The 14,900-nt window shown below is 58.1% G+C and overlaps 3 protein-coding genes across 6 annotated transcripts; 2 read left to right on the top strand and 1 right to left on the bottom strand.

Moving 5' to 3' along the window:
• Positions 1 to 4: 4 nt before the first annotated feature.
• Positions 5 to 1,680, top strand: PET100 (PET100 cytochrome c oxidase chaperone). 2 transcript variants are annotated; one of them, XM_019667702.1, is made up of 4 exons: positions 5 to 197; positions 934 to 1,020; positions 1,178 to 1,210; positions 1,359 to 1,525. In XM_019667702.1, exons 1-4 carry the CDS (start codon positions 171 to 173, stop codon positions 1,413 to 1,415), a joined length of 204 nt encoding a protein of 67 aa, XP_019523247.1. In that variant the 5' UTR covers positions 5 to 170; the 3' UTR covers positions 1,416 to 1,525. The 2 variants fall into 2 exon arrangements, with proteins under 2 accessions (XP_019523247.1, XP_019523245.1); XM_019667700.1 differs by lacking the exon at positions 1,359 to 1,525 and adding an exon at positions 1,532 to 1,680 and having other exon boundaries at positions 29 to 197.
• STXBP2 (syntaxin binding protein 2) lies at positions 966 to 14,884 on the top strand. Of its 3 annotated transcripts, XM_019667697.1 has the most exons (20): positions 966 to 1,020; positions 1,178 to 1,210; positions 8,107 to 8,156; positions 8,418 to 8,499; positions 8,895 to 8,971; positions 9,131 to 9,209; positions 9,296 to 9,399; positions 9,777 to 9,925; positions 10,113 to 10,197; positions 10,286 to 10,416; positions 10,513 to 10,620; positions 10,930 to 10,987; positions 11,111 to 11,176; positions 11,279 to 11,359; positions 11,681 to 11,819; positions 12,308 to 12,417; positions 13,248 to 13,343; positions 13,989 to 14,074; positions 14,191 to 14,348; positions 14,728 to 14,879. In XM_019667697.1, exons 4-20 carry the CDS (start codon positions 8,427 to 8,429, stop codon positions 14,811 to 14,813), a joined length of 1,686 nt encoding a protein of 561 aa, XP_019523242.1. In that variant the 5' UTR covers positions 966 to 1,020; positions 1,178 to 1,210; positions 8,107 to 8,156; positions 8,418 to 8,426; the 3' UTR covers positions 14,814 to 14,879. The 3 variants fall into 3 exon arrangements, with proteins under 3 accessions (XP_019523242.1, XP_019523241.1, XP_019523243.1); XM_019667696.1 differs by lacking the exons at positions 966 to 1,020; positions 1,178 to 1,210 and adding an exon at positions 6,813 to 6,892 and having other exon boundaries at positions 14,728 to 14,884; XM_019667698.1 differs by lacking the exons at positions 966 to 1,020; positions 1,178 to 1,210; positions 13,248 to 13,343 and adding an exon at positions 6,814 to 6,892.
• On the bottom strand, positions 1,674 to 3,459 carry PCP2 (Purkinje cell protein 2). The gene is made up of 4 exons (XM_019667699.1): positions 3,145 to 3,459; positions 2,938 to 3,052; positions 2,507 to 2,631; positions 1,674 to 1,866 (listed from the first exon to the last, which is right to left on the bottom strand). Exons 1-4 carry the CDS (start codon positions 3,145 to 3,147, stop codon positions 1,747 to 1,749), a joined length of 363 nt encoding a protein of 120 aa, XP_019523244.1. The 5' UTR covers positions 3,148 to 3,459; the 3' UTR covers positions 1,674 to 1,746.
• Positions 14,885 to 14,900: the final 16 nt, after the last annotated feature.

Below are 14,900 nucleotides of genomic sequence, written 5' to 3'. Positions count from 1 at the left end.
CATCGCCAGCGACCAAAAGCAGAGAGTAGGAGCCCGAAGATGACATCATCCGGAGCTCGTCTGCCAATCAGCTTCAGTAGTGGATCCCGCGAATTCCCAATGAGCTGCAGCGGTTTTGCAGGAGGGGGTGGCTTTGGGCGGAAGTGGCTTTGTAGCCCCAGAGAAGCGAAATGGGGGTGAAGCTGGAGGTGTTTCGGGTCAGTGGGCACTCGAGCGGGTGGGCGGGGGCGCATTCCTGGCTCTGAGAAGGAGGCTCTGAAAAAAGAGGATTCCAAAAGAGGGTGCTCTGGGGAGAAAGATGCTGAGATTTGAGAAGGCCTTTCTCAAGGGTTGGAAACTCAGAGAAGGGGGCGCCGGGTTCGGGGAGCGCTCCTGAAAGGCTGGTGTGAGGAAGGACCTCTGAGAGGGGTGATCTGGCTAGGGGGCTCTAAGACGGAAGCCTCCAGATTCTGGGGGAGCTCTTGAGCTCAGGAGGGGTGTGTGTGTGTGTGTGTGTGTGTGTGTGTGTGTGTCTGTCTGTCTGTCTGTCTGTCTGTCTGTCTGTCTGTCTAATAGATTCCTAGAATAGGGAGTAGACTCTGAAGAATGAGGAGTTTGGAGTGCTCCTGTAATCTGACCTGGGGGAGCTGGTTAACCAGGTCTCAGAGATGCCTATGATTGTAGTAGGAACTCCTGTACTCCTGGGGCCAAGGTATGTGTGTGCGTGTGTCTTTCTTTGAGAGGGTGTCTCCCATACTTGAAGGGAGCTTTCAAAAATAAGGTCTCTTGGATTATGGGGGCTAGACTCCCATAATCTCAGGCCTCTTGAGGGGCCCTGAGGAGATGCCCCTGGGCTCTGCCAGAGGATGGTCCTCCGGGCTCTGAGCAACCTCTGCACATTGGAGGAGGGTGGTTATCCCTGGCTCTGCTCATCCCATCCCCCCCACCTTCCAGATGACACTCTACCTCACCTTTCCTGTGGCTATGTTCTGGATTGCCAATCAGGCCGAGTGGTTTGAGGACCACGTCATACAGCGCAAGGTGGGTGCAGGGAGAGTGTTCAAGGGTTCATTGCAGGGGGTGGGGGAGGGTATGGGCACTAACCTGCTAGGGACCAATGTCTGCCTCCCATGAGCCGGCCTGCCCTGGGTGTGGGGCTCTGGAGGCTCCTGGCTCATCTGTGACTTTGTCCCCACAGAGGGAGCTGTGGCCACCTGAGAGGGAGGACCAGGTAAGTGACATAATCCTTTTCCCACCGGAGGGATGGAGGGGCCTGGGTCCCTTTGGCTATGATGGATTCAAATGAAAATATTATCCTGGGTCATAAGAAGGAAACTGAGAGCGGTGGAGCACATGGTTTCCTTGTCCTCTCCCTGAAGGATGAAGCCAATCCCACTTGGACTCTTCTTGTAATTGGCACAGTGCTTCCAGTGTAGACACTGAACTCTGAAGCCATGGCCTGGGGAGTAGGGGACAGAGTGGTGGGAGAAGGGTCCATGCCCTGAGGTATGTGCCCTGCTCCCTTCCCATCCCACCCTTTCCCCACCCTTAGCGCCAAGAGCTAGAAGAATTCAAAGAGAGGATACGGAAGCAGCGGGAGGAGAGACTCCTTCGTGCTGCCCAGCAGAGCTCCTGAAGCCTCCAAGTGCTTGAGCCCCAGGCCTTCCATCCATAAAATAACACACACTCAGTTCTTTGTTGCTTGTGGAAGTGTTTTATTGTCTGCTTTCAGGGAGCCCAAGTGGGGGCCCAGGACAGCTCAGGCCCTCAGGGAGCTTGTGTCTGGGGTTGGGGGCTGCTGTTCCGACGGAAGCTGAGAGCAGTTGGATCCTGAGGGGTGAGGAGGGGTTGGGGGCTGAGGGTCCCCATGCGTTTCTGCATTCCATCCTGTGAATGAAGAGAGGTCAGCCAGAGAGAGGGACCAAGGGCAGAGCCAGCCAGAGGTGACACAAACAATGGAGGGAGGGTGCAGTTGGGAACCAGTGTCCCTGCTCCCACCATCCCCAAGCTTCTGTATACCTTAGTTGCTCAACACTTAGGGTGGTATTTGGGTGTGAGGTGGGGGTCTTGGGGATCCCACTGGGGTCTTGATCAGAACCCAATCTCTGCATGATTACATGTGACATAGATACACATGAGTGTATGTATGCATGTGTCCTGTGCATGAGCTCATGTGCCCTTCTCCCTGGGAGTATCTTCCCAGGAGGGGCATTCTATTCTCTCTGGCCTGGGGGCAGGAGCCATGAGTTCCAGCCATGGGTCCGAAATTAACATGGCCCCTGCATGATCTTGAGCACCTCTTGGCCTTGTCTGGGCCTTCATCCTCCTGTCTGAAGTCAGATAGTGAATTGGCCAGGGCTTTGTGACTGGTAGGAACACAGGGTGGCTCTCCTACTAGGCACTCATCACCAGGGGACACATGATGGACAGAGGTGGGAGGTCATTCACTCTGGGCTGGGGGTAGGAGACAGGGTAAGGGGGCTCAGCCTGGTTGGTCTCTCCTCAGCCCCAGCAGAATATCACCTACCTTGGGACCCACAGGCTGGAAGCCAGGCAGGGCACTGACTGTCACACGCTGGTCATCCATGCGGCGGCCCTGGGTGCTGGCCAGCATGTCCATGAAACTGTCCATCTCTGGCGCAGGGCCACTCTCTGTGTAGAGTAGAGGCAGGCAGGGATGAACACATACACAGATTCCAGGGAACACAGCCCAGCTGGAGCCCCCAGCCCACCCCTTCCCCCACATTCACATTCTCCAGGAAGCATGCTCATTTCTTCCCCATACCCCTTGCCCCCATACCCACAGGCATCTGTGTCCCCAGTTGCTGGCTCATTTTCTCAGACTCATGCCCACAGCCCCCCCCCCCCAGATAGTCACCCTGTACCTCTCTACACTCTGCCCCGTCACAATCCCCAGAAAGCACACCCAACCCCACACCCCCCACTGCCCATGCTCACGGCTCTGGGAGGTTGTTCCTGGTCCTGCCTGCAGTGAGCAGCGCTGCTCCTCCATTCGGTCACCCTGCACATGGCTCAGCAGGTTGAAGAAGCCCTCTTGGTCTGGGGAGCCCGCCTGGGGGACAGACACACCTGGTCTAGCTGGCCCCTTAGTTAGGGGACCCCTTACCAGCTACCACCCGCCCTCCCCTCCTCCTTGGCTCTCACCATAGTCCCCGCTGATGTGCTGCTCTGCAGAGCTGCTCTGAATGAGACACGAACCTCCTTCCAAGCCCCTGCCCCCAGGGCCCAGCCAGCAGAGCCACTTCACGTGGTGCCACCTCAAGGGAGAGGCTGCCGGTATCCTGCAGTCCTAGATTGGGGCCTGCCTGCAGGGTGGTCTGGAGGCTGGGACACCAGCTGGGAAACATACCAGGAGCTGCCCACAAGCCCCAGTATCCCCCCAGCTCACCCGGATATCTCTGAAAGCACTGACCTCTGCCCTGGGGCCTGGGGAAGCACTCAGACCCTCATTCCCATCAGCACCTCCTTGGGCAGCAAACTAGGTCAGGGGTCCCGGGAGACACATCGCTAATTAGGTGCCCTACAAACTAGTTAGTCTTGTCATTCACTGCTCTTGAGGAGTTGGAGGTGAGTAGGGGTGGGGCCTGCTTACCTTGACACAGGGGGTTTAACTCCCATCCATCTTCTCTTCCTGGTCTATTGTCCCTGCTCCCTGGCCCCATCCACTTCTCTGCTGGCCTCTGACCCAGACTGGTGCCAGAGAAGGCTTTTTAGAAGACTGGGGTATGGGGGGAGTGGATACCCAGCCCCATATCCCTGGTTCACACCCCATCTGCCCCCACCCAAGCTTAAGCCCCATAAAGATGATCCAGATAATTGTTTTTGCTGTGTGATGCCCAGGCTGCTGTGGGGATAGGAGACCTGGTGACCTGGGTAGGGACCTTGCTGATCCAGCAGGACTCACTGGCTCCCAAGAACTCTCAGGTGGGGTGCAGCAGCAGGTCAGAGTAGTGTCCCCACAGTGGGGAGGAGAGGCTGGCTGGTCCCCATTGGAAAAGAACAGGCCAAGAGAGCAGGTCTGGTGGGGTCTGCAGCCCACCAGCAGGAAGCAGTACAGGAGGCAGGAAGACGGTCTCACCACACTGGAAGGCGGTTGCCGGCTGCAGGTGGTAGGGAAAGGGGAAGCTGGCCCAGAAGATCCCCGAGGCACCACCAGCGGCCTAGCGCCATCCCTCTCCCTACCCACTGTCCCTGGGTCTGGTTGCTCCCCATAGGCCCCAAGGCAAGGTCTGGAATCTCCTGTCTCCCTACCACCAATACTAAGTTGAGCTATCTCCTCTGATCTGTCCCCCCAGCTAGACACCTGGGGAGGGAGGCAAGGAGGAAAGCCCCTCCCCTCCCCTGAGCAGCTATGGCTTTCTGTCAGTGTCCTAGAAGAGGACTCCACTGGGAGGACCCCACCTACACCCCATTCCCTCCCCAGTTAAAGTTCCTTCTTGGAATAAATGGGCCACACTGTCACCACCCCTGCCCAAGTGCAAAGTTTGGTCCTCCTCCCTGGGCAGCCCTCCCCAATCCAGGATCCATAGTCACACCCTCTCCATAGCCCCAGGTCCTCAATGACAATGTGATGTCCTGCTTTGCCAAAGATGTATTAATGTCCTGGGGCTGCCTTAACAAACTGGGTGACTTAGAGCAACACACACTTATTATCTCACAGTTCTGGAGACCAGACGTCTGAAATCAAGATGTCAGCAGGGCTGCGTTCTTGAAAGCTGGAAGGGGGAAATCCTTCTTTGTCTCTCCCGGCTTCTAGTGGTTGCTGGCTTCTAGCTACAGTACTCCAATCTCTGCCTCTGTCATCACATGACATTACCCCTGTGTCCTTATCTTCACATGGCAGTCATAAGACATGGACATAGTCATATTGCATTAAGGGCACATCCTACTGCAGTACTATGTGTGTAATGACCCTATATCCAAATAAGGTCACATTCTGAGGTCCTGGGGGTTAGGACTTCAACATACTTCCCCCCCCCCAAGCCAAGGCATGGGCAGGACACGATTCATCCCATAAGAGTGGAAAAGCCTGGTCACCCTCGCCCAGTATAGTGGAGGGTGGCAGGCCCTAAAGAGAGACCCCCAGGGGACAGGTTGAGAAACTAGAGGTGTCCCAGGTTCCTCACAGTCTCCTAGCTCCCTTCTTAGCTGCAGGGGACCCCTCCTTTCCCTGCTCAGAACTCGCCTTTGGTCCTCATTGTGGCCAGGAGAAAACCCAAACACCTTGGGAGTAATGGGAATGTTCTAGAATGGACTGGTGATAGATACTTAACCTCTGAATATGCCAAAAGCCATTGAATTGTACACGCAGTGGGCAAATTGTAATGATATTCAAATTATATCTCAATAAAGCTTTGAAAGAAAAGGAAGGAAAGGAAGAAAAAGAAAAAAGGAAAGAAGGAAAGAGCAAAAAACAAAGAGGAAGAAAGAAAAACCCAAACTCCCATCTAGGGTGTCCAACCCTCCTGGCTTGCCTGGGACTGTCCCAGTTTTCTCACATAGAGCCTTGCATCCCAGAAACCCTTCCATTCTAGGCAGATTGGGCTGGGTTAGTCCTACCTTGCCCCACAGAAGTCCGGCCTCTTGCCTGGCCCCTTTCTCTGCCATCACTTCATTCCCATCCCGCCGCTGACTCCAACCTCATCTCCTGCCTGGATTGCTGCATGGGTGCTCCTCGATGTCAATCAGGGTGAAGTCTAAAGACGACCCCCTCAGAGTTCCTCTGGTACGACCCCCAACAAAGTTCCCCCTACAGGGCATTTGCTATCCTATCACTGTTTATTTCCTTTAGGGCAGAATTGATTATTTCCTATCCCCTCCTTCCTGAAGTCAACTGTGTCAGGTGGCAGACCTTCTGTTGTCTGTCTCATGCCTGTCCTATGTAAGTGGCAAAGGGCATGACACCTGGCCAACTCTTAATAACAACACTACATGAAGGAACCAGTTCAGGACTCTGCCTTTGCACACATGCATCCCTCTTTAAATTTGGGACTTCATTCGTATGGGTGCTGCTGGACTGTGTTCATATCAGCCCTTTGCTGGCACACAGCAGGAGCAGGCCCTGAAATTTCGAGTTGAGTGTGAATTGAAGTGTGTGTGAGTGTGCCATCAGTTGAGCATACCACTCAACCCACGTGTGTTTCAGCCTGTGGATATGATTGTCGCCTGTGAGCATGTGTGTGCACCTGGTGAGTGAGGAGCGTTTCTCCTGGGGCAGGCTCCTGGTTCAAATCCCAACAGGCCTACTCATCACGCGGCCTTGGACAGGGGTCCCGCTGAGCTGCTATTTCATTGTCTATACCGCACTCCTCAGGGTGTCTGGGAGATTTGAGTGAGAATCTGACACAGGTCCCTGGCACACAGTAGGTGCTGACAGCTCCATACCTACCTCCAGACCAACTCCTGAGCTTATCAAAGGTTGCCAGAGCTTGCTGCTGTTGTTGCTGCTAAATTATGGGGTACAAAAGGTAAATGGGTCATGGGTTTGTGGTCCCGCGGCCCTGTGTGGGCACACAGCATCCCTCAGCCACGGAGAAACAGGTTAAGGAGTTATTATTGTGCTGCGATCCCACGTTCTCGCTGCACACAGAGGGGAAGTGTATCTGAGCTCTCGTCTGTGAGCATGTCGTCGGGGTGGGCCCCTTCAGCGACTTGATGCCGGTTTGCCCGGACACATCCGCTTGTCCACTCTACGAGGGACCCACCTATCCCTCCGAGAACCGACAGCCGGGACGGGGACAGGTGGGCAGTGGGCGGGGCAAGGTTCATCAGGGCGGGGTCCATATGGATGACGCGCGGGGCCACGCCCCCACCTTGGGACAGACCCGGAAGCGGCGGCGGCGCCCCTTGGGGAAGATGGCGCCCTCGGGGCTGAAGGCGGTGGTGGGGGAAAGTGAGTGTCGCCCTGGACTGGGCTCCTGCGTCCCTTGGGGGGCGGGGGCCAGGGGCGCAAGGACTCTGGGACCCCGGCGGCGGGGAGTTGGGAGCCGACCTGGGCGTCGAGCACCTGACCCTCGAGGGGGCGGACGGGGACTTGGTTCCAGCTGGACGTACCGGCTCTCCAGTGCCCGAGCGGAACAAAGTTGGGAGACTGGACTCCGGGGACTCAAGGGGCTCAGGATAGGGGTGGCGTAGGCAGCTGGCGGGGCCCGGATTCCTAGGTCCGCTAGGGCGCCGGCGGGGGCGTGGGGAGGTCACAGCTGGGCGCCCAGACTCCCTGCTTAGAGAACCCAGCAAAGTCCGGGGGGCTGGATTCTTGGGGCCCCATGCTGTGGACTGGGGCCGGGCTGGGTACGCCGATCAGCGACACCAGGTGGTGTGAATGCTCTGGAGGCGTTTCCAAGCCTATGTTCAGGTCCAGGAGTGGGGGACGCTTTCCTCTTTTCGGTCCGCAAGAGTCCCATGCAGCGTGAGGACCAAGATGTCCAGGTCGCGCGGGCTGGGTTCTTGGGGGATGGGTGGAGATCGCCGCCTCCCGCACCTCGGGTAGTTCCGGCCTCAGCTGCTCCTTCCGCCCTGGCGGTCTTGATAACAGTGGACATGACATTGGCAGGGCGGGGCCACCCCGTCTCTTGTCCCCCCTCTCTTTGCAGGGGAGGGCAGAATGTGGCACAAACTCCCAGCACCCCAACTAAAAAGTAGCCTCCTACATAGGGGTTAACGGGGAGACGGGAAAGCCACTGATTCCACTTTACAGATGAGGAAACTGAGGCTGGAGGTTGGGTGATGGAATGACCACAGCGAGGCACGTTTCAGAGCAGGGAACCAGGGGGAAGCTGAGAGCCCCACTCTGGAGGCAGGAAGACCTGTATGGAGCCCTAGCTTTACAGTTATTGTTCATTTTAAGCATATTTATCCAGCGGCTACTTATACCCCAGGCACTGGGTCACTTGGGCACTTAGGGTCCTTAGTCTAGTCGCTTGCCCTCTCTGAACCAGTTTTCCTGTATATAAATTGGGGTGACACCAGGAGCTACATTACAGAATGGGGGAGGGGGAGGAGTAAACAGGAGTTAAGATGGAAGTCCAGCCTGGGATTCAGAAGGTTTGGGGGTGTGGTGAGGCCAGAGGATCCAGCACCCTGACCCTATCTCTCCCTTTCCTACAGAAATTCTGAGCGGAGTCATTCGGAGTGTCAAAAAGGATGGGGAGTGGAAGGTAGGGGGGAGGCACAATGCTTTGTCCAAACCCATGTGGAAGGCCTTGAATGTGGGACCCCCTCAAACTTCCTGAGGAGGCTCCTGTCCACAGGGATGGGATCAGGTCAGGTGGGGGTGTGGTCCTGGGTCCTACCTCCCGTTTAGCCAGCTCTTGAAGCCATCAGTCCTGCCCACCGCCCCAACCTCACCTCCAGGGCAGCTGTGGCCTCTCCTGCCCACTTGTCTGTCCATCCATCCATCCATCCATCCATCTGGACAGGTGCTCATCATGGACCACCCAAGCATGCGCATTTTGTCATCCTGCTGCAAGATGTCTGACATCCTAGCTGAGGGAATCACCAGTGAGTAGACACCCTCACCCCTTGCTCCCCAGAAGGAACCTGACAGTGGGAACTCCCAAACGTGGGACCCCTGGGGTGCAGCCTCTGAGTGTGGGATCTCCTCAAATTGTCTAGAAATCCCAAGTATGCAGCTCCCTGTATAGACAGCCTGGAGCGTGTCACCCTCCCAAGTATGTTCTCCAAATGGACAACCTGAGTGTGGGAGCTCTCCCACACAGAACTCCTGGCTGCAGCCCCCTAAAGGGTCAACCTCCCCAGCTCTGCAACCCCTGTGTGTGGAACCCTGTGTAGAACCCTCAGGGTGAACTCACTGTGGGGACCCCAGGGTCTGAGAGACTTGCTGTGTGCTTTGGTCTCAATGTCACCTTCATGTGTCCCTCCTCTGTTCCTACTAGTTGTCGAAGACATCAACAAGCGGCGAGAGCCCATCCCCAGCCTGGAGGCCATTTATTTGTTGAGCCCCACAGAGAAGGTGCCTATGTGAGCGAGTGTGTGTGAGCGTGCATGTGTGCATGCCTCTGCATGTCTGCACATGTATGGGGAGCACACGTAGGAGCTGGGAGGCCGGGGCAGAGGATGGACGGGTCAGGGGGTGCAGGACCTGGCCTGGAGAGTGGTTTGTATTCCCTAGTCGGTGCAGGCCCTGATTGCAGACTTCCGGGGGACCCCGACCTTCACCTACAAAGCAGCACACATCTTCTTCACTGACAGTGAGTGAGGAGAGCCAGGGGTGTGGTGGTCCGGGTCAGGGGGCATGGGGGCGGCTCTGGTCTGATACCCTCCCTTGTCCCCCTAGCCTGCCCTGAGCCCCTGTTCAATGAGCTGGGCCGCTCCCGTCTGGCAAAGGTGGTCAAGACGCTGAAAGAGATCCACCTTGCCTTCCTCCCCTACGAGGCCCAGGTATAATAGCCCAGACTAGTCCTGGGCAGGGAGTTGGGTGTCTGTGACCAAGCGACCCAGGTTCCTTCAGGAATAGGCTCTGACACAAGTAAAGGGAACAGCGAGTCATAAAGGAAAGGAGCCAACATGGAGCAGAATGAGCTCTTACCACTGTGGACACCTGCAGCTCCGTCGATTGGGCAACTTTAGGGGGCAGTGTAGAGCAGACCTGAGTTGGCCTACCCAAGGGGGAAGGGCATGGGTTGGAGGTACCCTAGCCTGCCTCCTGGATGGCAAAGCAGGCTCCAGGGGAGGCCCCAGGGTGTGGCAGGTGCTGCCATCTAGAGTTGGGCAGGTGCACGCCTACAGCCATGGTTCTGGCACTTGTGTCCTTCCAGGTGTTCTCCCTAGATGCCCCCCATAGCACCTACAACCTCTACTGCCCCTTCCGGGCAGGTGAGCGGGCACGGCAGCTTGAGGCACTGGCCCAGCAGATCGCCACACTTTGTGCCACACTGCAGGAGTACCCAGCCATCCGCTACCGCAAGTGGGGACCCCACCCTGATGCTGCCCCCTGACCTTGACCTTAGCCTGTATCCCACCTTCAGTCTCTCTTCTGACCCAGCCCCAGTCCTCACCCTGCTACCTGACTCCCATCCCTAACCCCATCCTTTACCCCCAGTCTCTGCTTGGCCCTCCCCAACCCCATGCCCTGAGTGTCTGCTCACCCCCAGGGGCCCAGAGGACACGGCCCAGCTGGCCCATGCAGTCCTGGCCAAGCTGAACGCCTTCAAGGCAGACACTCCCAGTCTGGGCGAGGTAAGCGGCTATACTGGGGAGGTGGGATGTGGCCGCAGCCAAGGTCAGGGTCAATGTCCTCAATCTTGCCCGCTCCCACCATCCCCAGGGCCCTGAGAAAACCCGCTCACAGCTGCTGATCATGGACCGGGCGGCTGACCCCGTGTCCCCACTGCTGCACGAGCTCACATTTCAGGCCATGGCCTATGACCTGCTGGACATTGAGCAGGACACGTACAGGTGGGTGGGCCCCAGAACCTCCCTCCCCCAGTCAGCACAGACCTGGGTCCCTGGTCCTCAACTAGTGCCCCTGACCTTCATGTCCCCCTTCTGCAGGTATGAGACCACCGGGCTGAGCGAGGCCCGTGAGAAGGCCGTGCTGTTGGATGAGGATGATGACCTGTGGATGGAGCTCCGGCATATGCACATTGCAGATGTGTCCAAGTATGTGCAGTGGGGGGCACCATGGCTGTGGGCCTTTCTACATTGTGGGCCCCACCTGAATCCCCACCACCACCATCACCCCCCCCCCATTGTGGGCCTTCCACCCTTGATGAGTGTGCCTCTCTACAAGCTACGTCCCTCAGCCGACTCTCAAGTGTTTCCCCAGCCTGGGCTTACATGTGGCTTGGTGCAGTCACATGCATCCCCCCGGCTCCTGCCCCCCAACCCTGCAATCCCCACACTGCCCTCAAACTATAGTCTTGGCACCAGCCCCCACCCAACCTCATCCCTGCCCACCCTCACCACCAGGAAGGTCACGGAGCTTCTCAAGACATTCTGTGAGAGCAAAAGGCTGACCACTGATAAGGTAGGGGCGGCCTGTGTCAGGTGGGCAGCTTGGGAGGAAAACGCCCCTCCCCACAGAGCGGGGGCAGGCCTCAGCCTGGATCCCAAGCCTGGAGTGGGGACCTCACACCTGCCTTGTCCCCAGGCCAACATCAAAGACCTGTCCCACATCCTAAAAAAGATGCCGCAGTACCAGAAGGAGCTGAACAAGGTGAGCACGGGTGGGGAACCAGCTCCCCCCGCCAACTCCCACTCGCCTCCCTGTCTTTGCGTTGACTGTGTGTTACCCCAACTCCCACCCCCCACTCCGTAGTATTCTACGCACCTGCATTTAGCCGACGACTGCATGAAGCGCTTCAAGGGTTCCGTGGAGAAGCTGTGCGGTGTGGAGCAGGTGCGGGTGGTCCCAGGACAGGATGTGGTCTGTGTGAGGGGCAGGGACTTTGGAGAAGGGTCCGGGAGTGTATGAGGGGCAGAACCTTAGTGAGGTGGGGCCTGTGGAGAGGTGTGTCCCGTGTGAGAGGTGGAGCCGGTGGTGAGGAGGACCTGCGTGAGGGGCGGGGCATGTTGGCGACAGGGGTAGAACCTTCAGAGACCTGGTACTAGGACGAAGCCAGGCCACAGATGTCTTGGTGAGGACTCGGGGGATGCCCCTGCCCAATTCCTCCTCCCGCCCCCAGTGGCTGACTGGACAGCTGACCTCCAATCCCTGTAGGACTTGGCCATGGGCTCCGACGCAGAGGGCGAGAAGATCAAGGATGCCATGAAGCTGATTGTGCCAGTGCTGCTGGACGCAGCAGTGCCCGCCTACGACAAGATCCGGGTCCTGTTGCTCTACATCCTTCTACGGAATGGTAGGTGGGGGGCAGTGGGAGCCTCAGCATACCCTGATTCACCAGGGTGTCCAGTAATTCTGGGACTCTCTCAACTCCACAGTTCCCCTGTCCTTGAGATGCCCCCACTCACCAGGCATGCCAAACCTCACAAGTGCCCTGTCATTGACCTAGGGGACCCCTCATTGATTCTTTGACATGAGGGCTCCATTGATATAGAGAACCCCCCAAATCTGTGACTCATCCAAACTTGGCCCCTCAACTAATTCCAGAGGATCCCCAGTGTACCCCCTCTGGGCTCCCTCCCCATCCCGAATTCTAACATCAGGACTCCCTTCTGTGGCTTCCTTGGTCCTGAGGACTTCCCCAGTGCAGGTCCTGGGACCTCCTCACACATCACCACTTAACCCAGGAACCCACATGGCCACCTTCTGTCCTCCCACCCTCCCAGACCCCCTCCCCCATGAGAATCCCACTCCCATAAGCCCACCCATCCCCTCCCTGGCCAGGTGTGAGCGAGGAGAACCTGGCCAAGCTGATCCAGCATGCCAACGTGCAGGCCCACAGCAGCCTCATCCGGAACCTGGAGCAGCTGGGGGCCACAGTCACCAACCCTGGGGTATGCTGGGATCAGAGCCTGGGCAAATGTAGGTGTGGGGAGGGGCAGTACCTGGGAGATAGCATTGAGTCAGCCTGGGCTCTGGGAGGTGGAGGGCACATCACAGGGCTGGCATCCACAGGGAAGGTATGGTTTTGGGGGAACAGAGAGCGCTGTGCGGTGATTGGTCCGGGGACCAGGGAACACTGGGGCTGTCCCCAACTCAGTTACATGATAAGCTGGGGAGATGAGGTGCAGTCAGAGCCCAGGTCCTGGTGGTGCAACATGGGGTATATGGTCTGAGTCCCGGGGTGGACAGCAGCGTTGCCAGCATTGGGGTGAGGGCACATAGTCGACCCTGGGCTCCTGGACATCTCAGAGGACCCCTGTGCACCCAACACGCACAGCTTCCTGGTCCTCAGCTTTCCGCGTAGCCCCTCCTGCCTCTCTCGGCCCCACATATCCCACCTCCCTTGACCCAGCCTCCACCCCTGGGCGGTGCCTCTCATGTCCCCCATCTCTCTCCTGGTCCCTTGACTCTCTCTCAGTTCCCCTGTTTCTCTGTGTCCTCCCATCTCTGTCCCCATTGTTCTCTCTTTGTCCTTGTCTTTCTTTTTGCCCTCTGTCTCATTGCCTCTGTATTTCTTCCTTCCTCTTTCTCTCATTTTCTCTCCTCTCTCTCTCTCTCTCTCTCTCTCTCTCTCTCTCTCTCTCTCTCTCTCTCTCGTTCTCTGCTCCATTTCTCTTATCTTTCTCTGCAACCCCCCCAAGCCAGATGAGCCCCCAGCCCCATCTATGACCCACCTCCTTCTCCCCAATTCCCCCACTGGCCCACCTCGCCCGGCCTGTAGGGCCCTGGGACCTCCAGCAGGCTAGAGCGGAGGGAGCGCTCAGAACCCACCTATCAGCTGTCGCGCTGGACCCCAGTCATCAAGGACGTGATGGAGGTATCACGGGTGTGGGTGGGCGCAGGAAGGGTGGGGGCTGGGGCCTGACCTCTCCTGCCCTGACCCAGGCAGCGGCCCAGCACCCTTCATGCCCGTGGTGCTAAGTCTCAGGGTTTAATGGAAAATCCCTCACTGCAGGCATCCCCTGACATCGGTCTGCTCTGTCAGGGGGTGGGGGGGGCACCCCAAGCCCATACCTGAGGAATTGGGGCAGCACAGGGGCCCCTTGCGGGGGAGCCTCATTTCCTTTTCACCCACTGGTCCCCTCCTCTGTCCCCCTCTATTCTCTTCCCTTGTCCCTGGGAAATCCCCTTTTTCCCCCTTCGCCCTCCCCATGCCAGCCCCTGGGACCCAAAAGCAAAGGCCAGACCAGGGGCTAGGCTTCCTGGCTTCTTCCCTGGTGTCCCTGTGGAGTACTGGCACTTCCACCCTGGCGCCCCCCATCCCCATGGACCCTGGATGCCTGGACTCCTGGCTCCCTGAGGGGCTAGGGGCTCATACTCCTGGATCCCCGAGCATCTGGAGATGCAGAAGGTGGCTCCTGTCTGCCAGGATCTTGGCTCCTGAAATGCCAGTGAGAGGATTCCAGAGCCTGGGCCCCCCTGCCTGGAGCTTCTCTCCTAAGCCTCCCCCTCACACTCCTAGGATGCCGTGGAGGACCGGCTGGACCGCAAGCTATGGCCCTTTGTGTCTGACCCCGCCCCCATGCCCAGCTCCCAGGCTGCTGTCAGGTGAGGGCCCCAGGGACACCTCCTGCTGGCGCCCAGGCCCATGTTAGGTGAGGGGCATGGTGGCAGGGGCATCTCCTACCTTTACTGACCTCTGTCCATCCCCCCAACACACACAGTGCCCGCTTTGGCCACTGGCACAAGAACAAGGCCGGCGTGGAGGCGCGGGCAGGGCCCCGGCTCATCATCTACGTCATGGGCGGTGTGGCCATGTCAGAGATGAGGGCCGCCTATGAAGTGACCAGGGCCACCGACGGCAAGTGGGAGGTACTCATTGGTAAGTAGCGAGGACTGGGGTCCCCGGGCTGGGGTGGGGCTGGGAGCTGGACTCGCCCATGCCTGGGTCCCTCGGGGGCTGGAGCTGGACTCTTGGGTGTTTTAGAAGGGTGGGCCTGAAGCTGGACTCCTGGGTTCCCAAAGCCTGGGAACTCTGTAGGGCTACTGTCTGAGAGCCCTGAGTGAGGAGAGGTGGCTGAACACCTGTGTTTCACTGGGGCTGGAACTTGGGTTCCCAGGAAAGGGGTCACCTGAGGCCCGGACCTCTGTGTTTCTAAGAGGTGCTCAGAGTCAAGGCCTGGTCTCCCGAGGACCCTGGCTGGGGGAGGTCAGGGGTCGAGGCAGCAATCTCATCTCCCCAACCCTCCCCTCCTGCCCAGGCTCCTCACACATTCTCACTCCAACCCGCTTCCTGGACGACCTCAAGATGCTGGACCAGAAGCTAGAGGACATTTCCCTGCCTTGACCCTCCCACCCCCACCCTGCGCTGCCCCCCTCCCTTTCCAGAAAAATAAACTCTCTTCTGTCTGGGGCCAGTGCCCACCTCGCTTTT

Source organism: Hipposideros armiger, unplaced genomic scaffold (assembly GCF_001890085.2).
Source record: "Hipposideros armiger isolate ML-2016 unplaced genomic scaffold, ASM189008v1 scaffold_502, whole genome shotgun sequence".
NCBI classification, from domain to species: domain Eukaryota; kingdom Metazoa; phylum Chordata; class Mammalia; order Chiroptera; family Hipposideridae; genus Hipposideros; species Hipposideros armiger.
The sequence above is the reverse complement of the archived record's forward strand: the minus strand, read 5'-3'. Positions and strand labels throughout refer to the sequence as shown.